Source organism: Hippoglossus hippoglossus, chromosome 4, assembly GCF_009819705.1.
Source record: "Hippoglossus hippoglossus isolate fHipHip1 chromosome 4, fHipHip1.pri, whole genome shotgun sequence".
Taxonomy (NCBI): domain Eukaryota; kingdom Metazoa; phylum Chordata; class Actinopteri; order Pleuronectiformes; family Pleuronectidae; genus Hippoglossus; species Hippoglossus hippoglossus.
Genome location: NC_047154.1, coordinates 15,264,366 through 15,286,461, shown reverse-complemented (window position 1 = coordinate 15,286,461; position 22,096 = coordinate 15,264,366). Strand labels below are relative to the sequence as shown.

The 22,096-nt window shown below is 40.7% G+C and overlaps 1 protein-coding gene across 5 annotated transcripts in view; it reads right to left on the bottom strand.

The window, feature by feature from the left end:
• The window catches only part of pex5la (peroxisomal biogenesis factor 5-like a), an 85,622-nt gene that overhangs the window by 5,248 nt on the left and 58,278 nt on the right, over positions 1 to 22,096 (bottom strand). For 3 of the 5 annotated variants that reach the window (XR_004613667.1, XM_034583355.1, XM_034583358.1), the window contains 10 exons: positions 21,673 to 21,787; positions 21,035 to 21,128; positions 20,734 to 20,763; positions 18,004 to 18,099; positions 11,506 to 11,622; positions 10,728 to 10,871; positions 9,154 to 9,224; positions 7,393 to 7,611; positions 4,513 to 4,678; positions 1,450 to 1,607 (listed from right to left, as the gene is read on the bottom strand). Coding sequence is in view for 4 of the 5 variants with exons in the window: in XM_034583355.1 (XP_034439246.1) it covers positions 1,450 to 1,607; positions 4,513 to 4,678; positions 7,393 to 7,611; positions 9,154 to 9,224; positions 10,728 to 10,871; positions 11,506 to 11,622; positions 18,004 to 18,099; positions 20,734 to 20,763; positions 21,035 to 21,128; positions 21,673 to 21,787 (1,210 nt within the window). In the remaining variant the exon portion in view is untranslated. The remainder of the gene's footprint in view (positions 1 to 1,449; positions 1,608 to 4,512; positions 4,679 to 7,392; positions 7,612 to 9,153; positions 9,225 to 10,727; positions 10,872 to 11,505; positions 11,623 to 18,003; positions 18,100 to 20,733; positions 20,764 to 21,034; positions 21,129 to 21,672; positions 21,788 to 22,096) is intronic. The other 2 variants (XM_034583356.1, XM_034583357.1) reach the window with 2 other exon arrangements.

The following is a 22,096-nucleotide window of genomic DNA, read 5'->3' as shown; positions in this document are numbered from 1 at the left end:
TTAAACATTGGTGACAGAACATGATGTCGTTTTTTAACTTGGACTCACAAACCACATTCCTGCCCTGGTAACCTGGACGTGGAATTGACTTCGCTGGTCAGTGAGTAATGATTATGAATATCAACCTTTGGCAAAAGCCTGCCCCGCTCCAGATGTGTGGCTGAGTGCCGATCATAAACTGTTTATACAGTCCATGCTGCCGATGGACAGATGTGGCGTTTTGTTTGTTTCAGCTGAAGTGGCGAAATGTGAGCGTCCACGAGCGGCTCTACAACAAACCTACAATACCAGGTGCTAAAAGACGACAAACGTCTTTATCGTACAGCAACTGTATTTATTCTCTGTAACTGTGAGAAAACAGTGTCATCAATAGGTCTAACTGCAAATTGCAATAGCGCCTCCTGTTACTTGTAACCAACATCTCATGAAAACACAAACCCCCTGTTGACCCTGGGTCAGAAGACACCATATACACCTTTCAGATCAAAATAATTTAAATGCCGGAATATAGTTAAAGACAAGTTGAGTGAGTCCAGTGAACAGCCTTGCTCAGTGAGTGTGTAGCTTGCCTCAGACAAGGAAAGTTTACCGCCTCTTATTTCCCACGCATGGCCGTCCAGTGACTAAACCTCCTACTGGCCTGAGTTTTCCCTTCACCATAGCACAGCAATTAATTTTCTTTTAGTGACTAAGCTTGTTGTCTGGCAGATGCATTATGATTCTGTCATGCTCATGATTGTGGCAGTTGTGAAATATGAATCCTCATGTTTGGGTATCGTGAACGCTCTGGGCCGAATTGGTTTCGCTGCATATTTTCCTGCCTGTAAAATTATTGGGTTCACAGGAAGCTCAACGGCTAAAACAGTGGCGTTAACATTTTTCTCCACGCTCCTCTTTTTTATTATCAGCCAGGCGTTTGAGAAATATTTCAGTGAAAATCAACTACTACATTAATCGTTAGCGAGCCTTTATGCATATGTGTTGATAGTCATCAGCTCATGATAATTAATAAGACGACGATGTCTGCTGCAGGTCACTGATTTTGTGATTTAAATTAGATTTATAGTGATTAGGTGATTGACAGTGCTTTGGAAGTGCTTTGTTAGGAAATGGATGGACACATTGCAGCTGGGGTTGGGACTGAACAAAGAAGTATCCAGAATTCAGCTGATGTTGTGCTTGTATATCTAATATGCTGTTACAGTATAATCATCTCTCCCCAGTCTATGTGCTGAGTTGGCTGTATGCTTGTGGGGCATGGTGTAATCACAGTGTGTTGATTCCAACTATCTGGACTCTGGACATAATCTCACAATTCATTTGTTTTTGCACCTTGCGGAGTGCTTCGATGATTTGCATTTTCACCTCAGGAAAATTTCAGGAAAATGTCTGGACGTCAGTGGATTTCTGAAACCTTGTCCCGCTGTCCTGTGGCGTGAGGTCACTCACCTGTGTGACCCCAGGTTAATGCAGCTGATGCCCAGGTTGTAGCGGGACCTGATAAACCCCGGCTGCAGCTCGAGAGCTCTCGTGTAAGCCTCCACTGCCTCCTCGCTGCGGTCCCCGTTTGCCAGCGTGGCTCCCAGGCGGTTCCACAGCAAGTAGTCCTGCATGGAGGAAGTGGGTTGGAGGTATAAAGAATGTCAAAGGGTGATAAATGATAAACTATTCTTGGTGAGGTTCGCTGTGGTGTCTGTGGTCAGATGCTGTCAGCCTTAACGATGCATTCATGGATACATAAAAAAATACAATATGTAACTTCGGCTGCTATGGGTCTCTGAATCAAAACAAAACAAAAGATTAGTTTGATGACGTGACATGTTGTGAAGTAGTGTGGGCTCATGGGAGTTATTAACTTCAACACCATTGCTGATGTAAATCATATCAGAGGTGATGAATTAAAGTTTTCAAGCAAACTTCAATGAATAATCTTGACTCATCATGAGTCAAACAGTGGAAGGAAACAACAGCCGACTGGCTAACTGGCAAACAGTGTGTTTTTCCTTCATCATAGATCGTTTTATAAGACGACCAAAATAAATGTACCGTTACCTTTAATACAATTTTAGATTTTTTCTGTCTTTTAACATTTTTGCAAACATTTTGGATAATGTCAGTACACAAACAAACAAAATATATAACAGTCCAATTATTTTCAGACAATTTAATGACTAATTGTTACATATTAGATCTTAACACTGGATAGTTCCTAGTTTAGCCTGAGTTACAGCTCATCAGCAGCATCTATTCAGTTATTTTTAGGTCCTAAATGCTTGCCTTGTTTTAAAGGCCCTGAGAAGTACCCAACAGTGTCTTGAACAGAAAAGTGCAAGTGAAATAGAGCTGAATAATCTGGGCTGCAACACAACACTCAGCCTTGTATCTTCAGTGACAGCATGACAAAGCAGTTTTAGAGCAGCAGGCTATAATTCACTTTGCGTTTTTTTCTTCTTCCTCGGCACAAACAACTATAAAGTGTTTTGAAGCATTGCACGGCTCCCTGTTATAAAGCAACCTAACAAGGGTACGTGGAATGAGGTGCATTACATCACACTGGGTGTCCTTGTCGTTGTTTCCCACCTGCAGGTAGACAAGCACATACAGAGGTCATGGTCGGCTACAGTACAGGGGTCCTTCATCTCCGTCTAAGCTTAGTGGAGGGATATAATTATCTCCCTTTGTGTTGGGAGCTATTTTTTCAGCAGGGGAGCAGATATTACCAAGTCAAATGGGGAGGTTGGATTTAACGGTGAGTAATACTTGTGTCCCTGCCTGGGACAGTGCTGGGAGGACAGAGACTGATTTGCATGAAGTGGGTGGAGAAATGTTTGTGCTCGTATTTGTCTGCAGGTTTGTTTTGTTTGCTGTGTATGTGTGCGCTCCAGTGTATCAAACATTTGTCGAAGTCCATTTTTTAGTTTTCTGCATAAATCTGTGTGTACGCTACATCGTGCTCCCTTTGTGCTGGATCTTTAGTAAGTGTGTGTTTGTGGGTGTGTGTGGGTGTGTGTGTGTCACTTGAGAGTTCATGAGGCCAGTTTAGCAGCTCCTTGCTTCACATATTGGTGCGACAGTCTGTTGGGCCTCACTGCATCGGTTTGCATGAGCTCTCTGTGTTTGCAGCTCCGTGTCTCGGAGGACATGTACATGCTTGAGGACTTCATGTCTCATGGATGTGTTTGCATGGAAACCTGTGTGACAGACCATTGTTTTTACAGTATGTGTTTGTATGTCTGTGTGTGTGCTTGTTTTGGCAGCTCATATAGGCATGCATGTGTACATCTCAATATAAATAAAATGCAGCAGCCATAATATGTTAATGTCAGATACCGGGCCGACCTTCCAAAGGATAAATGGGGTCATCAACGCTGTATTTAATGAAAGTTAGATCATTATTTGGATCTAACATTAAATTCTTTATGCATTTTGGAGTTTTCTTCGATTTTTACCATTTTGTTTACTGTTTACAGTTTTTTTTAACAGCCACCAGTGTCACCGGCTTCCTACAAGGTGAAAACACACAATTTTGTAAAATGAATCCTCTGCGAAAATCTGAATGAGCCTCTGATCAGCTGTAAATAGTGTTTCATGAAGGGCTTAGTTTACATCATTGGCACAGGGCACTGCCAGCTGGAGTCAACCAGCTGTCAGACATGTTGTCTCTGGAGGAAACTAGTGCTGACCGCCAACCACAGCTTACAGTCAGATCCAAGTCAAGTCCAGACTGGTTTTCAAACCCAGTAGAAACTGGGAGAACCTAGAACAGATTAAAGTATTTGCATGGTCAGATACCAATAATGGGAACAATTTGTCTTAGGGTGAACTTACCCATTAAAAATGTGCTCTTCTAAAACTCAATTGACAATATCACACCGTGTAGAACTCCATCTTGTCTTCTATAACCCAACAAGCCAACATTGTAAGACATTGCCAACATTAAGTTGATTTACTGAAAAATAAGCTACTTTTTTATCCATTAATCATTTCAGTGATTTTTTTTCAAGACAAAGAAACTTGAGACAGGGTACTGGTCTTTTCTGTCTTGTGTTCTATCACATATGGAATATCTCTAAGTTTTGGTTACACAAAACAAGACATTTGAAGAAGTGATGTTTGACTGTGGAGTGGAAAGTTGGCACTGTTTTCAGTTATCAGTTTTCAGACTGTTAGCAGGATTTTGCAAAATCTACTGAACCGACTTTTATGAAATTGTGTGGAAAGAAAACATTCAATATTGGAGCAGATCTGGATACCCGGGTGGATCATGGAATTTATTTTCAGAATCAAAAACCCTTGCACAACATGATGAGACAAGGCTTTTGCCGTGGTGAATGCGCTCTGAGCTGCTTTCTAGTTGTCAGCTGCAGCCCTAACTTTCAGTATGTCAGTTTGTTGTTTGTTTCTAAAATCACCACCGAAAGAGATCGTGGTTGGTTTATTTCTGAGACACAAGTTGAGCAATGAGAGCATCTCAGTGTGTGTTTTTGTGTGTGTGTGTGTGTGTGTTCCTACCTCGGGCCGTACTGACAGGGCAGTATTGAAGGCCTCCACAGCTTTGTTGAACTCTCCGCTGATGTTGTAAAGGACCCCGAGGCCCGTCTGCAAATCTGGGTCGACACTGTCCGAGTTGTGCTGAACTGCTTCCAGGCAGAGCTCCTTGACCTCTGGTAGCAGAGAGCTGTGGACACACACATGGGCACACACACAAACACACCGATCAAGATTAGTAACTTCAGGCTGCTGAGTGAGCACTCTTAAGATTGCTGTGCTATGATGTGTATAGAGTGTAAGAAAATGAGAGAGCAGGAGGAAGATTGACGACTGCGTCCAGAAAAGATAAAGTGAGGGAGGAAGAAAAGGGAGAGAGGGGGGAGTTTTATTGAGGCACTTATATATAAGAAGTGAGTCATCTGTGTTGATAGAAATAATAGTTGAGTGTCTTGGATAACTGTAGGCCTTGTACATACTAGAGCTTTCACTTTTTATTGGAAATTCAAACATTGATTCGACTGTGGAGGGAAAAGTTCACATTTGAACTGTAACGACCAATTAGAATTCAAAATATAAGTAGTTTGCTTCATGATCCAGCAGGGGGCGCGCTCTCTATAAGCTTGACCTGTTGCATAACCTATCAGTAAAGTAAGCCAATAATGTTACCAGGGTTCCTGCGGCTCCTTAAAAAGTCTTGAATTAAAATCAAACGAAATTAAAGTCTTGAATTGTCTTCAATTGAACATAAATTTGCTGCAAAGTATTCAATTTGCAGGCCATGCATTTAAGGCTAATAGGAAAATTCTCACGCTCAGAGTCGTACCATAAATCGCAGATGCTAAAGTTAGCTCACGAGTGCTGCTGGCTAGCTTTTATGGACACTAACGTTATCCCGGCTCTTCAGGTAGGTACCCTGTGTTCAGCCCGCCGTGGCAAATCAGAATTTTCTCGTGTAGTCGTGAGGTGAATGTAAAGGATAAGTGAGCACTTGAATTTAACAGAATAGTCATGTGATCGAAAACAAGTGACGAAGAATGGTAAGGCTGTTTGTCATCGCTGTACCGACTTACTGCTTTACTCTTCAACAACGTGGCCAGGACAATCACTGTGTCCTGGCCATCATAATGTTGTTTCTTAAGCCTTTCTCTATCAGGCCTTTCTTATTTAATTTCACCGACCAATAACAAAATAGCCCAAGCTGAAAATAACATTATAACGTATGTTTTTTTTAAGACTCGTAACTAACTTGAAAACAACATACAATAGATTTATTCAGTTTTAGGCTTTGACTGATCATCTATCATTTTGTACTTGTGTTTGTATCCTATCAAAAGTTAGTCCACCTTGTGCTTCACATGTTGTTCCGCCTTCTGAATGAATGTCATTAACCTGAATCTCAAACGTCCTGCATCAGATCACACTCGCTTTTTTATTGATCCCTCATTGTTCACATTTATCAAGCTGAAGATCCGATAAACATTTCTCTTTCCTGTCAGGCTTGACACTCAGCAAACTCTAATATGAGACAGAAGTGAAAGATTAAAGAAATGACAGATAGACTGTTAGTTCTACCTCACTGGGCATTTGCTTCTTAGCTTTTGGGTAAAGATAAGGATTGCCCTTTATGTCATGTCTTAGTTTCCATGAGGCCGATCACAGCATGGAGAGGGATGGTGAAGGAAAGCTAGAGGAGAGTGACGTGCAGAGAGGAATGCATCGAGAGAGAGAGAGGGGGGGGGGGGGGGGGGGGGATGGAGTAAACAGCAAAAAGTTAAAGGAGGATATTGCTTGGATTAAATTGGAGACCATAGTAATTGGGATGTACCTCTATCCCTCCACATTGACCAGACGATTAATGATTTGATAACGTGCTGCTTTACCTCTGGAGCAGAATAAGGCCTTTTCAACCTAATATACCTTACAACCTAATTTTTCTGGCTTAAGATAACACAGGAGTTGTGCCGCTCTGAGCAGCAAGAGTTGTTCGACAAGATGGATACATGTAGCCCCATGTATGTTTTCACGGCAGTGAAATTACACCAATACCAACTGTGGTCGAGAGACCTTGAAATAAGATTTTGGACCCTCCGACAGCTTCTAATTAAAACAAATGAGAGTCTGAAATTGCTGGAAGAGATCTTGTTTTTTGAGTGCAGCACATGATGTATCGTATGTTTGTCACCTAATCTATGAGGCTGAGCTCGTTAGTAAAGGCTGCAATTCAATTAAAATTCTCATACTCTGTCACCCTACACTACCCTACACTAATGCTGATATTTTGCACTCGTCCACATGCAAATGGCATTTTAACTTGACTAGAACAAAGATTTTTACAAACGCCTTTCGCATATGCCCACTGTTACTTTGTGTAATGAGCATGTGCTAGAAACAACAATGTCTATCTACTAGTTGACAGGAGAATAGGCTGATGATAGATGAGCATGCCCACAATGTTCTTATCTGGTAGTTGACGAATTGTTAGTGTAAACTTTATCGCCACCTACTGGCTCAGCCTGCTTGTTTTGATCGTTTGTGGTTGTTTTTATGTTCTCCTCTGGAGGGAGATATTTTGTATAACAGGAGTGTAGATAAATCCTTTGATATGTCTTAATATCAAATTAGAATTACCATAAATCATGCAATTTTGTTCATTCATTTGCAAAATTGCCCATGTAGAGCTGTATTGTTGTATTAATCAATTAGTCTATGAAATCTATCCATTCATTATCTATACCACTTATCCTTTGAGGGTTGTGAGGGGTGAGAGCCAGTCCCAGCTGACATTGGGCATAAACCCTGGAAGGGTTCTCCTTAAATGAGAATATTGGTTGTGTGTTTCTGTGCCATATTCTACAGAAAACTTTGTAATTGTTTGGATATTCCGTCTAAATGTTCTTCTACTTTTCATACCTGCCAATGTTGGGAGCATGTGACATCCTGCGTTGGGAGTTCGGGGATCCCATCAGGTGGGACTTTCCTTTCAGCAGGTGCTTGTACTTAGGATTGTGCCGTAACCAGCGGAGCAGGGCCTCGCAGGCGTCATTACGCATTCCAGTGTTGGTCAGGCTCACTGCCAGAGCCATGAGGGCTGGTAGGTTGTTTGGGTGGAGCTCCAAACACCTGGATGGAGAGGGAACCCGGGCACGGGAGAGGAGAGGTGGTGAGAGGTGCGCACTTCAAAGGGAAATCAAGAGTTGACGGACATTAATTGGGACAGGCCGAAGCAAAGGAACATCAGGCAGAGGCTAATGATTTGTGGTTCATGATGGATTGAGCCGCTCCTCTCCTGCACTGTCTCTGCTGCAGAGGACCAGGTCTGCATGTTGCCCTCACAGGCACGGTTTGAAGATTTGCATTTGGTTAGCCTTCGCTGAATGGTTACATCACCAGTTATATCATGTGGACGACTGCCACTAAGATCTGCAGTGGCCTTTTGTAATTGAAAAGGGGAGAAGAGCAGCGCTGTGTTGGCTGAACGTCTTGGATTATTTAAGAGAAGAGGGAGGCCAACACAGGATTTAGCTTTCATCAAGATAAATTTCAAGCCAGATTTACTTCAGCCGACGTGCCAACTTCCTTTAAAATCCTTGTAAGCTCAGACAAACCAAATTATTTCAGTCCACCACTGCAGTGTGCCGGAGGTGGAGATTACATAAACTTTGGTTTAGGCTACACAGATCCCCTGTAAACTTACAAGGATGTGTTCCTTGTGCAAGCTGTTGACTTTGTAAACAAACAAGGTTCCAAAAAATTCTAATCATCCAAACTTTTCTCAAGTCCAGATTGAAACAACCACATTTTCCATGGACAGAACTAACATTAAAGTATTTCATAGATGGTTGCCCAATAAACCAAATCAAATAAAACTAACTATAAATAACTGCTTTGCTTTCTCTTTCAATTATTTTGTAGATATCCAAATATCCTGCAGCAAACATTTCACAGAATACAGCAGTATTGTAACATATTGCATTCCATTTGAAGACAGGACTAATGCCAGGTAAACATCTAATCTCACTTCAAACTCTCCCCTCACAGATGGAGCTATTACATAATCAGCAATTAAAACACAAACCATGCAAACTACCTGAGATCTAAAATGGTGTTTCATAGATGTGTTGGATTCAACGAGGGATATTTCAAGGAATGACAATACATCATTTGCACCCACTGTAATCCCATTTATTTAGAACAGCGATGAAATGTTGTTTCTAAATTATTTATTTTCACAGAACAGATGACGTCTGTCGCACTTTCTCTTTTTTGGCTGCCTCTAGTGTTTTCAGTTGACTTGTAGGTGTTCACACTTATGAATGAAAGTGGGTCACCTCCCATTCAGGACTCTCCTCATACCCTGGCTCTGTGCAATCACCAACCATGCAAGGTCTCTCTATTTTAAGAGTAAAAATTGCAGATATTTCCTTGCAATTTCTGTTTTGAAAGTTTGAGACTATAAATACCATAGGTCTTTACTTCAAAAATGTTCTTGCTTCATAGACAAAAGCTTACTGAAAGTCTGAGGCAAGTTTCACAAGCTGGGATTCATCATCTAACAAACTTCCATTCAGTCCCAGATGTGCAACATATGGTGTACTCGAGCTGTAAAGGCTGACTTATTAAAACCACCTAATGGGAAAAAATGGTGCAGTTGTTTCTCCCTACCTTTGGAGGGAGACAATCGCTGACTGCTCGTTCTCATTTTCAGCCTGGGTGGTCCCCAACACTTGCCAAGCCTGCAGGGAAACAAAATAGAGGCAACAGTAAACAGCAGGGGTGGAAACCTGGACTCCAAAGCCGGTATTGTCAAGAGGCTGAAACACAGATACAGTAGCTCAGCATCGCTTGCCAGGCACAAAGAGCCTGATCCAGCACAGAGCGACTGATAACCAGTCTTTCAGACAAACTGCCACAGGGGAGCTACAGAACATTTTAACATAACTTCACAGAGATTTCCATGAGGTCAAACCCAAGCGCATGCAATTATGATTAAAAATTGTTTTTCGCTTGGAGGACTGTCCTTGCATACTCTCATAATGCTCCATGAAATCATCTAAACAATAGACATTTATTTTTCAATTAAGTTTTCAGAAATGACTTCCTGCCATGTTGTTTAATCTTTGTTTTTAATGTAGAGCTGAATGATTAGTAAATTAATCTGTCTAAATGTGTTAATTAATACTGTGAAAAAACAGGTATTGGAAGGTTGGTTGGACAAAAGAAGTTAGTTACAACATCACTGAGGGGAAATTGTGGTACAGAACCCAAAGATATTATATTTTCAATGAGACAAAAAGCAACAAATCCTCTCACTGGGGAATCCGGAAAAAGTACATGTTTAGCACTTAAATATTAACAGATTATTAAAACAGTTAGCCCACATCTGGTGAAAACATATTCAAAGTACCCGTGATCAGCAAGAGGGACAGAAAAACTAACCCAGAGTCCAAAATGTTGGATTACGAGATTACTCCTCCGTATTTGTGTCTGTAAGGGCACATTTAACATGTTCTGAAGCTAATCTCTGAAGAAGCTCCTTTTGTTTTACCTTTTGCAATGAGGGGCGAAATTATTTCTGAATAATTCCGAGGTCTTCACAGTGGGGCAATAAGCCACTAAGCGCCCTAGGAGGAATTGCGGAAATCGTATTAGTTCCATACACTACGGGATAATCCTCTCCTCGGAATAACTGGCACATTTCTATATATTCCAGGGGATTCTCAAAGTACTTTGTGCGAAGGCTTTGCTCTTTCAGCCTGCAAAGAGGTCATTTCGTTTGAAAAGGGGAGTATACAAAAGAAGTCAAACCTGTGGAATGAGCCAATATTCAGCTCACTGGGTAAATGGAATTTCGCATCAAGAGTATGAACAAGATGAGTATTTGGGCTACAGTAAACAACTCTGTTTAACAAGAGAACAAATCTTTGCCCTCCTCAGGCAATCAGGGTCTGGCCCTGGGGGTCCTGCCGACTAACTCGGCTCCACACAGCCTGTGGTCAGTGAGGCATCCTCCCTCCCCAGCTATCTCAACATGAGGCTGAGTGAGTGGGCTCAGATGTAGCTTTGAGTGAGTGGTGAAAACCAAACTGCTCCAATCTGGTTGACCGGTGCAGGACTGCAGTTTTATTGGCCATCTGTGCCATAAATGTGTGTAACGCTCCTTCCCTAAGATGACTGGTTAAATAATTTTAAAAAATACAATCTTAGTGAGTGTGCATGTGTGAACTAAATTAAATCACCTCTGAATCCTGAGGGTCTTGCAAGACAGCTGCTTCCAGCAAAAGCACAGCATTTGGCAAGTCTCCCTCTCGAGACTTCTTAAGTCCCTCTTCAAATGCGTTGGGAAAGTCCTTATAAGGATTATCTGTGTGGAAGTAGTAACCCTGTCAGCAAAGGAAAAAACGACAAAAAACAGGGGACAGTGGCAATGTCAGTTTCTTGCTTAAATGCAAACCAGGGCAACTGTCCTGTGCGGTTGTACCTGTATACTTAAGCAAAGCCGCAGCAGCAGGAATCGATCTTTTCTGCTCCACATCTAACCTGGGCTAAGCTCCCCGGGGTTTCTCTGCTCTCCTTTTAAATGTTAAACTTTGCATTTTCAAACCGTGATTACCCTGGTGTGTCGTTGCCCGCTTCTGAACATGATGACGGCTTTCTCTCTAAGAACTTGTTCTGCACGGGGATCAATAAGAGAGCCGAGAAGTCTGCACTTGTATGAATTTACTTATATAAGAAGGGCATCTGTGATGGGCAAAGTTTACTGCTTAGCCTCAGCCATATGTTCTCTGTAAAACTCACAAACACTCCTACATGTTGTTATTATTGGGTGAGGATTTTTTAACAATCTAATAGTTTACCTTGGCTGAGTCAATAATCTAAGACTTTGTAAAGTTATTTTACAGTCAAGATAGGAATGCATTATTTTGCGCTACATAGACTGAGAATACTGTACTGTACATCTCTACAACAGTGTCATCGAGACAACATTTATGCACATGATATATGTATGATAGAAACCTTCTCATGTGGCGAGACCGAGGAGGGAATCTGCGTCTGCTCGTTCTCTGTCAGCCAGTTCCGCCGAGCGAGCTCTTCCCACTCTGCCTGCATCTTGTCCCAAAACTCGGTATCTGACTGCAGACGTCAGAGAGAGAGAGACACAGTGGGACACAATAGGAGGAAGAAGGATGGATAGGTTGGAGAAGTGGAAAAAGACAGAGAGGGTGAACAAAGGGAATGAGTAATTAGTGCACTGTGGAATAAAGCTCTTGTAATTTACCATTATCCTACAGCTGGAAATGTCACGTCTGTCGGTTCAGTGGGTGGCTGTAATGTATGGACTTCGGATGAATCATCGCATCTAGAAGGAACAATCTGCACTTCAAATACTAACAAATGTGACCCTACCATGGAAAATCAGTACACAATAGAGAGTAGGGCTAGTTTAATTTATTTGTTCTTGATTTTCTGATTAAATCTTCATTTTAATGATCCGATATTGATTCATGAAGCGGAGGAATTGGTCTTTTAATAAATGCCTTTTCCCATGAGTGACCCCATTTAACATAAAACCAGCGACAACAGTTTAGCGAGTCGCTTCTCTCATCTCATACATGTGTCTGAAGGTGCTAAAAACAGGATCTGCCATGTTTATTATATCTCTGGCACACTGCTAAAATGAAATCCATTGTGAGTCTTTCCTGTCTATTGTGATGAAGTAGACCAAGAACTCATCATTGTGTGACAGCGCAGTGTACTGTGTGTCTGTCTGTGTGTGTGTGTGGTGCTGTAGAGATGAGGAGGGTCAGAAAGATCTAGTGTGTTTTGGGTCAAAGGACGTCTCATCTCCGCCTCTTACAGGCTTGTGATTGACATGGAGGCCACAGTGTGGCCCCTGATGGTGAGCGATGGCAGGTAATTGCAGGCTGCTGACTCTCAGACAAATTGCCTGATGGAGAGTCCCCACTGTTGTTTCTATGAGGAAGTACAGGGTGGTGGTGAGGCTGGATAAGTCATAGATGTCGTAAGAATTTGGATTCAGTGTTAAAATGTCAGTGCCAGTTCTCTGCTGGGGTCCTAATAGAAGTTCATTTTCTTTTTATTTACATAAGATGCATATTTATGAGCTAATTTTAAACCTCTATATATTGTTAAATCCAGAACGTAATGTTCAAGATGCTTAAGTTTTACAACATATAGTTTTATAACATAATTTAGATGCTCCTGTGTGTATATAACATATAGAAGCATATAGAAGCTGTTTACCCTTCACTATTAAAACAGCTGAGTAAATGTAGTGTAGTGCAATATTTCCAAGTCCAACTACATTAACTTATACTTAACAGTAAGTACAGTACATGAGTAAATGTACTAAGTTGCTTTCCACCACTATACAGAGCCCAGCACTGTTTGTGGCTGTTTGCTGTCTTCAATCTCACACTCATGTGATTGGGTGTCATGCTCCAGCCATTATGCTCATTTACATTATATACACTCCATTTTTTTCCAGTATCTCTTACTGTGTGCGCCAGTGTTCGTACTGTGACCTAATCCATCATCTCGTTATTTGTGTCCCATAGACAGGCAATTGTTTGCGTTGTGAAATCCCCTCTAGTGTGTAACTCGCTCGCCCCTTAGTTGCACGACAACTTATTTCTCGTGATTTGAAATGGAAGAATTGTACAGGCGGGTTTTTAATTTACAAGAACTTCCGTCATATTTCTTTACAACGCTGTGAAGGGCATTTTTCAACACCGGCATTGGCAGTTCAATTATGCGAAACAAGACAAAGATACAGAGAGGTAATTTATATCCTGTGTATCACTGGAGCAAACTCGTGGCTGTGACTCTAATTTCAGCACCTCTGATGAAGTGTTAGGTGAAATGGATTAAATCCAGGAAGCTTCCTGTCGCCAACCTTGTCACCACTGCCACGAATGCATTATTTACAACATGGATAATCATGACAACTCCATCAGAGGCAGCTAGAATCCAATAGGGTTTTTTTAGTCGGCTGAACTGAGGTTATTATTATATACAGTAGAACAAACTGTACTCTGCATGGAGGTAATTTGAAGAACTTGATGAGTCAAGCTCGGTCAGTGAAACACACAAACTAATGATCATTGAGCTGCTCTATTTGTTGTCCTTAAAGCTAAAACCATAGATCAAAAACAGACATATAGAAAGAATGAATGATATTTAGCAGGACTCAGAGATTTGCCTTAACATTATGTAACTGGTCTCAATGTTGTGGCAGATTGGTGAATGAAGTTGTCCCCGAGCAAACAATATTCAACCTGCAACAAAGCTTTATCCTGTATTTAATTTCATCTATATATAGCGCAAATACAGATCACAGCCATGTCTACGTTTATACAAATCTGCCATTTCCTGTTAAGAAAATCTGTAGACCATTTTGCACATGAATAAAAGTATAAAGGGAAATGTAGGTCTCCAGGCTCTGAAGCTCTTTGCAAACATAAAACAGGCTATTTCAGGCAAGTAATGTGACTATTTAGTTGTGATGCACTTAATCAGTGACTGTAAATTCCCTGTAAGTAAAATTAGGTGAACTGGTAAATTGTTAGGGATGTTTGAGGTTATGTAATTTCAAACTCCTGGAGCGTCTGTTAAGCTGAATCCGATATTATTATCAGTATTTCTTTTGTGGGAAAAATAGATAATAAATTGTAAGTATCACAGTTATTTTTAGCATAACTACTGCATCCTAAATTACTTGTGTGAGTGCTTGTGAAGTGGACGCTGACGTTAACTGTGTCTGTCTTTGTTTTACCTTGAGACGCGGACATCAGAGGAAACCAAGCACATCAAAAGCCTTTAGTTATCCACTTTGCTCAGGGAGCTTACATTACAAAAAGTCTCATTATTTACCAGTGACAGAGAGCAGCCTAAAAAAATAAAAAGCTCTCCTCATCTCTGCAGCATGGCTGGCCTGGCCTTTTAATGTTAACGAGCCACCCCCTGCTCCGCTGCGGAGGCCAAGTCCATGGTCAGCGAGATAAAAATAGGGAGCTGGAGTCCTGATAATGTCACTCAGAGAAGAATGAAATACATTTTAGTAGACAAAGTGCTACCAGTGCATATTGGCACACAATGCAATTACCTCCTATATGGATGTCTGTGATAACGACACACAGAGCTACAGTGGCCGGGATGTTACTTGTCGTCCTGTGCGGTTGATAACCACAGAGCTGTGCATCAGTAACAAGTGTAAAATGTCCAGACATGTGTTTTTGTCTGGTTATTGACTGTGTTAAACTAATGGAGCTTTCACGTATTCTTATCAGCGTTCACCTGCAGCAAACCTGTCTTTTCCATTTTAAACTTGTATTGCACTTTTATAACCAAATTCTTTTTGGAATGGAAATTCAACAGCTTGGTTATATTCATTGTAAATATTTCTCCCAGTCTGTCTTATATAAAGGTCAGGACTTTGACGCCAGAGACCAGGGTTGGCATCTTTGATACTACCCGTGGAAAGATGTGTTTGTGATCAAATATTGGAAAAGTAACCGCGACATGTCTCGTGCTTCAAGTCACCATTGACCTTTTGAATATGTAAAGCAGCTGTAGTCTGTCAACAATGTTTCAAGTGACAGTTAATGCGTGAATACAGAGTGAAAGGTGTTGCTTGTAGCGAGGAGCCTATGAATAAGCAGCCTTAGACTTCCTTGAGTTTTATGGTGAGTTTCAGCTCACTGTTAAAATGTTTCCCCCCCAGTCTTATTGATCTCATAGCCTTGATAAAGCAAAAAAAGTCAAAAACGGAGCAAAAAGATGAATAATGTTGAACATTTTAGTTTTGTTGTCACTTGGTTGTATATAACCTAAATTTAGTATGAGATATGGTTCCCTTGGTGGAGGCCTTGTGCATCCTTATTCACATGCTGAAACTTTGCAGCTCAACTGGAAAAGTTTGCTATTGAGTTGTCTGCTTGACAGCACACTGATGGAAGTTTTTGTGGGAGGTAAACGCATTACTGATTTGCTTTCCCCCTTCTGCATCTCCCAGCAGGTCTGTGGATTAAAACCACTGACCTTTTGCCCGCCAGCCTGCATCTCTAACTTCTACTGCTCTGCAAAGTCTCACTAAACCAAGGCCGGCCTCTGAGCAATATTCTGCAAGATGAAAGTGAACCTGTCCTGCTCCTGATTTAATCAAACGGGCGGCTCAGGCACCTTCATCTCGTCTTTATCGCCACCGTGGGAGTGTCGTCTCAGGCCCCACAGCCAATAAGCTGTTCCCTGAAGTCAAAATATACCCTGCAGCTGTTCCAGTGGTTCTCTGTTTAATAAAAGTATTACACTGTCATCAGCTCAGAGAAAATGATTGATAGAGATTGATTGGTTTGTTCATGCTCATGCTCATGGACACTTCCCTATTCAGGAAATATCTCTCCATCAGGCTCTTTGTTAACGAATTCAGAACTGAGCTTATTCACTTGGGCCACTGCCATTTTATTCTCTTTTTACAAGGATTTTTATATTTTGATTAACGCATAAAAACTTCAGTTTCTCATCAGTGCCAGCTTTGTAAAATGGAAGATATTTCCTAATATCTTGTCTGCACAGTCTGTGGGCCCGTTTTTTTATTATATTTGGCCTCTTCATCTAATTGAATCAATTGGCAGAAAGGCGGAGTGTTGATTTAATGTTCTTTCTGCCTTCTGAGCTATTTTTACCTCCATATCTTCATAAGTATGAAAAAGCATGCATATGCACAGCTACTTCAATGGAAACTATCTGATTGTGGGCTTTTATTTCGACGGTGGAAGCCAGAATGGCTGACCGCTTGCATCAGGGCTCCTCTAGACCAGAGGCCAGCACTCAGGCTGCTGGATCGAAGCAGCGAGATACTGTTACCGATCGATGCTCCGTGCTCAGACGCTCGTCCAGGAGCATCTCAGAACATCCTCGCTTGCCCTCTGGCTGATGTATGTTCTCAAACTGTGCTGTTCTTTGAGAGGATACAGCTCACGGCTTATACAAGAAGTGACATCATCGCTAAGTTTGGGAAGGGATCCCCGAGCGGGTCAGTCCACTCCTCTGCTGCTGCTCCTCTCCCTTTCTCACCCTCCTCCTGTCTCTGCTCCCATTATGTATTGACCATTACACATAGCTCAGCATGCAACAGACTACTGTAGACCTCAGTAAAGCTGAAGTAACTTCATAGTGCAGGGTTCCCATTTCTTAGGAGGTGACATGTCAATTCAATTGTAGAATTGCATTTTATTGCAAGTAAAAAAAACTAAACTTCCTTTGCTGTGTCTGTTATCTAAACTTCTGTCTAAGCTGTTGTTCAAAAATATCTTCAGCTGAGAGAAACCTTGTGAAAATGTTCAAACCTGTTGCAAAAGAGGAAATAAACAAATATTTAGTATATTTAATTGTTGTTTCATCTCATCCATCTTATCAGTGGATCATACAGTAAGGTTAAGTATAATTACAAGGTGAGGACAGTACATAGGTTTTCATTTAACTTATTTTCCATGTTGTCATTGTGGCAAACCCTGCCATGAGGCTGACGGCACAATTACGTATTTTACGACTCGACTCATGCTGTGAGTTAATACACATTCCTATGATGAATTAAGCCACATCTAATTACTGTAGCTTCCCCATCCCCTGTGTTACCTGATACGTCTGGCCGCAAAATGACTGACCTATTTACCTTCCTATTGTTAGCCAGCTGAGAGTTTTGAATAATTTTCTGGGTCAAACACCCCGAGAACTCGAGTGTATGAATAGACATTTACACTGTCAGCTCGCACCGCAGGAGCAAATACAGGACGCACCATGCTGATCGTTTGACAAAGGGTTAAAAAGGGCTGAATAAGTCAAATGGAAATCAGCTCCACAGGAATTCAGGTAGATATTTAAATTTCAGGGGTGATTATGAGGCTACATGGACAATGATGGATGATTTCCTTGGCTTATACTTAAGCGCATTGTCATTTGAGCACACCTCTTTATTCAAATAATGTAAGGATTTTTTTCCTTATATTACATATATCAAATTGGAGGCAAAAGCTTTACTTGTTGACCCTCAAGGTTTTCACTGTTTGCTCAAATAACCTTCAGTGTGGATCCTCTGGAAAGGAAAACTATGATTTATTACATCAAATTGTGCTTTATTTATTATGTTTTTTGCTGTTACTCGCATTCTAGTTATGCATTTTTTTCTTATTTTAAATTGTTGCTATTTAGTTTATTGGTTGTGTTGGACAGACACAGGAATGAGGCCAGGTCTCGTGCTGAGATGGGGCTTTTAAAAACTTGTGATAGTCCACACCAATTACAATTTTACGTGGCCCCAGGTTCAAAGTAGGGCTCCTAGATCCCCGTTGCATGGATCTGCAATATAAGTTCTGATGTTTAGTATTGAAAAACAATTGTTGTTTTTTTGCTAAGTCTTATTAAAAGTCAGCTGTGAAGTGGACTCTTTACTGACAGGTGACAGATGTGAGATGCGCTCAGCAACACTCTGCTTACCTCAACAGCAGCCTTGGCTCGCTCAAACTCCTCCTCCAGGGACTGATGTCTGGACAGGAGGGCGCTGCCCCACCGCTGCTCCTTTGTTAAACGAGCCTGTCACACACACACACACACACACACACACACACACACACACACACACACACACACACACACACACACACACACACACACACACACACACACACACACACACACACACACACACACACACACACACACACACATATGCAGACCCATTTCATTATATATACATTAATGCACAGACAAAGGTCATTATGCCCACACTCACAGAGCACATCACAAACACCCACGCATACACACATCCACGTAGCACAACACATCACACACACACACACACACAAAAGACAAACAGATCAGCCAGAAGGCGAGACGGGCAAGGAGGGTGGGCAGTAAATATCCCTGCCTCGACAGAGTCTCTGACATGCTTAGGAGGACCAGCGGACTCAGCACCGTCAGCATCTCGCCCCCTACAACCTACCCCACGCCACCACAAACTGTATGTGAAACTGTATATGCTTCAAATACAGTTGCTCTGCCACAGAAAAAGTAAAATCGATCAATTACACGCACGTGGTTTTGCATTATAAGAGTGCAGTGTGGCTTACATGATTCCATATTACACCTACACATTTCATACTGGAAGGGGGTAAATGATTTTGAGATGCCCTTCCATGCTCACATGTGGCACTCGATTTACTGTAAGTAGCAGTGACTGTATATATTCCAGGGCCAGTAAATCCATTACATAGAATCGATGGCTCCACGTCTGTGGGCTTCCTAAGGCTGCTTGGCATCCAGACCAGTCAGTACCTGTCATTATTGCCATCTCTGCAATCTGCCATTATACAAGATTAATTGAGGTTACATAATCCCAGTATTAACTGGCTCTCATGAAATTGCCTCATTAATTTATTGGAGATAACCACATTTTTATTTACGAGAGCAAAATTCATGCAGTGTTGAAATCGAGTGTCTGTTTACAAGGCTGTGCTGCGTGAAAATACAACTGCAGTATGCTGTAGCACGGTTGTTAAAGGAAAAATCCACCCAAAATATAACACTTTTTACGAAACAATTATTGACCTTTCTTCCTTTCCCATCTTTGTCAATTTTACAGCTATCGTTTAATACAAGAAAATCTTTCAACAACCTAAATGAATATATCAACAGTTCATATCATTTAATGATGTTTCAGAAACAAACTTGGCTTCTTTCCAGAACCACAACTTTTATTTTTACAAAAATAGTGGAGGAAATTTGGTTAAGGACAGACAACACCAATTTCTCTGCCAAAACATGACTTCTTAGACCAGAAAACAATGTTTTTTCATGAAGCTATAAGACAGAAGAAACATAATTGTTCTTGTATTGAAGTGTAGAGCCAGTTAGTCCTATGATAAAAGGACATGTGGTTGGTTGCAGGGCCGGGTAATAATAACAATATAGATAATTATAACAATATAATTTTCATCAAAAGCAATATAATAAAATTTAAATATATATCAATATATTGTTTGTGCATTGTGTAAGCATGGTGAGGAGGTACAACACAAAATTGATGTACGTCTACAAGTGTTTTAAAGTTTTTCTCATTTCTCAAGTGTCATTCTCTGCATATGAGTTAAAAACCACAACTTTCACTGGGGTAAAAAAAAGAAAGATCTTTGAACTTAATAGATATAATAATGATACATTTATCAGGCAAATTATTGATATCGACTGACATTTTTGGCCATATTGCTAATACTTGTTCATATTTCAGACAGTATCTTTTCACTTCACACTTTTATTGTGTTCTGCAAATTTAACCCTATTTTATGCAAGCTATGATTGGCTGTTCAGTTAATGGTCAGCTGAACACACTAAACAAGTGATAAACAGTTACATTTCAACCAGATCCATTCACAGTCTTCGTCTGTGAGATGCAGTTGAAAGCTCAGGAAAAACCTACAGCAAGTGGAGTTTAAGATGAGATTATTTTGAAATGTCAAATATAAATCACAAGGTTAAGAATGAACTTCACAACTCAAATAATCAACTCTTCAGAATTCATTCAAGTTATAAAGTCATCAATGCCCAAAGATATGAGGGTGGATTTTTCCTTAAAGCTTAAAGTTTTGAGCCTTTTACTTGTGTTGGCTCTTGTGTGTGTCATGCAACACGCGGCCGCTTTGTTTGCATGCATGTGTGTGTGTGTTTGTGGTACCTGCCAAGTTGGAAACTAAAAACCACTTTTTACAGGATCTCTGTCAGTGAGCTACTGTGTAACTCCTGAGCGAAAACAAATTTAGTGTGTTTGTTTGCCAATAACTTCCCTCCATCCTGGACAGCTATCTTTAATCCGAAATCTATTATTTATCAGTGGTGAAAAGGTGATGTATACCTAGCTGGCTTGGTGGGATCAACACTAATGGGCTCCGAGTAAGCCCGCTGAATAATTCATCGGCTATTAATCTAATAATGGTGTCTGGAAACAAGACCCCGTATGCAGACCTACGTAGGAACATCAACTCGGGAGGAAAGCGCTTGACATTTGGACCTTTTAGCACCACACAAAAATACAATTTCAAGGCCAACGGCTGCTTCAATAATCACCTCTTTTTGTATTTTTAAGACAAATTTTGAGATGGTGTGATGCTGTTTTCCCGGTGCAAATGTGAAGGTCTTTCAATATTGTATGAAAGGATGCATAGGGAGGCTTACATGTCTTCCACTAATATACTGCCTGTTGAGCTGAAATGGAAGAATTGTAGTGTTAGGACAAAAGGATGGGTTAATACTCACACAACAGTGTGTCTTATTAGATACAAACGTTGTTAAGCTAAGTTGCTGGGCACAAACATGCAGGTGCTATAGATAAACAAGTTAAATTCATGAAATTATTAGGACAGATTAACCGTCAGTCAGAGCAATGTATTTGGGATGTGTGAGGCTTTCTCACTTCAAGTTAAGACAATGCATGCAATAAGGAATCCTGCCTGCTCTTGTCACACCGAGCACTTACTTGAGATGCTAGGACACACTCTGGGTCGACTTTGGTATTTGCTTCCAAGGAGTTCTTATGCGATGAGTCTAATTGGGTTTTACAGTCTATGGACCTAAGGAGAAGACGGGAAAAGTGGGATAAGTAAAACAGATGCATTGCATTCAACTCGGATTAGAAAGCTACAGATATACGTTCCACATTTACCATACGAGCATTAACATTTCTCCTCTTTAAAATCATTGCCATCTGGGCTGATCTGTTTTACACCAGTAAGCCGTTTTCTTTAGTGCTTTACAACCTTTTGAGGCCATTTCTGACATAAAATCCAGGATTATCCATGTACTGCAAACATCTCGATTGCTAGAATCAAATTTTGATATTGGATGATTCAGTTGTAACATTTCGTGTACATTTACTGTGAGACTACTACAGAGTTGGGAAAAAATTTTGGTTTTCGTTTTATATTAACACAAACATACTTTCTTGGCCTTCAAGTCACTTTTTAACATTTAACGAAGACCCCAATGTTTCTGGATCTTGTCTGTCAATATTTTGACTTTGTACACACACAAATTAAAGATAGGGTTGTTCTTATGGAACACGAGGTAGATATAAATACCAATATGCTGTGATGCCTGGTGAGGGATGCAACCTACCACAGAAACTCATTGGATGAATTTTTGGATGAACGTCGTCTTTCCATCTTCCATTTTCTGTTGCCATTTCTCTCAGGGTTCGGGTTCAGCTCTTCCCATTTATCCAACGGTGAACCTATGTTAATTATTGACATGAATAACACAATAATACATTTTAAGTAATCAGAAAACAGACTAAATCTACATTTCACCTATTAAATATCAGTAACCGTGAGAATAATCGGTTAATTTGAAAATGTCATGAAGCAATTTAAAAGTAACTATGTATGTTTTACTTGTTAAACAAATCTTAAATGGAAATAAAATATTGTGGGTGTTTTAAAAGAACTCCCCAAAAAAATTCTGTTCACATTTCTGACAAGACAAAAGGTTTTGCACTAAGGTTATAATCAGTCTCACTGTCATGAATTATTCACCACACTGT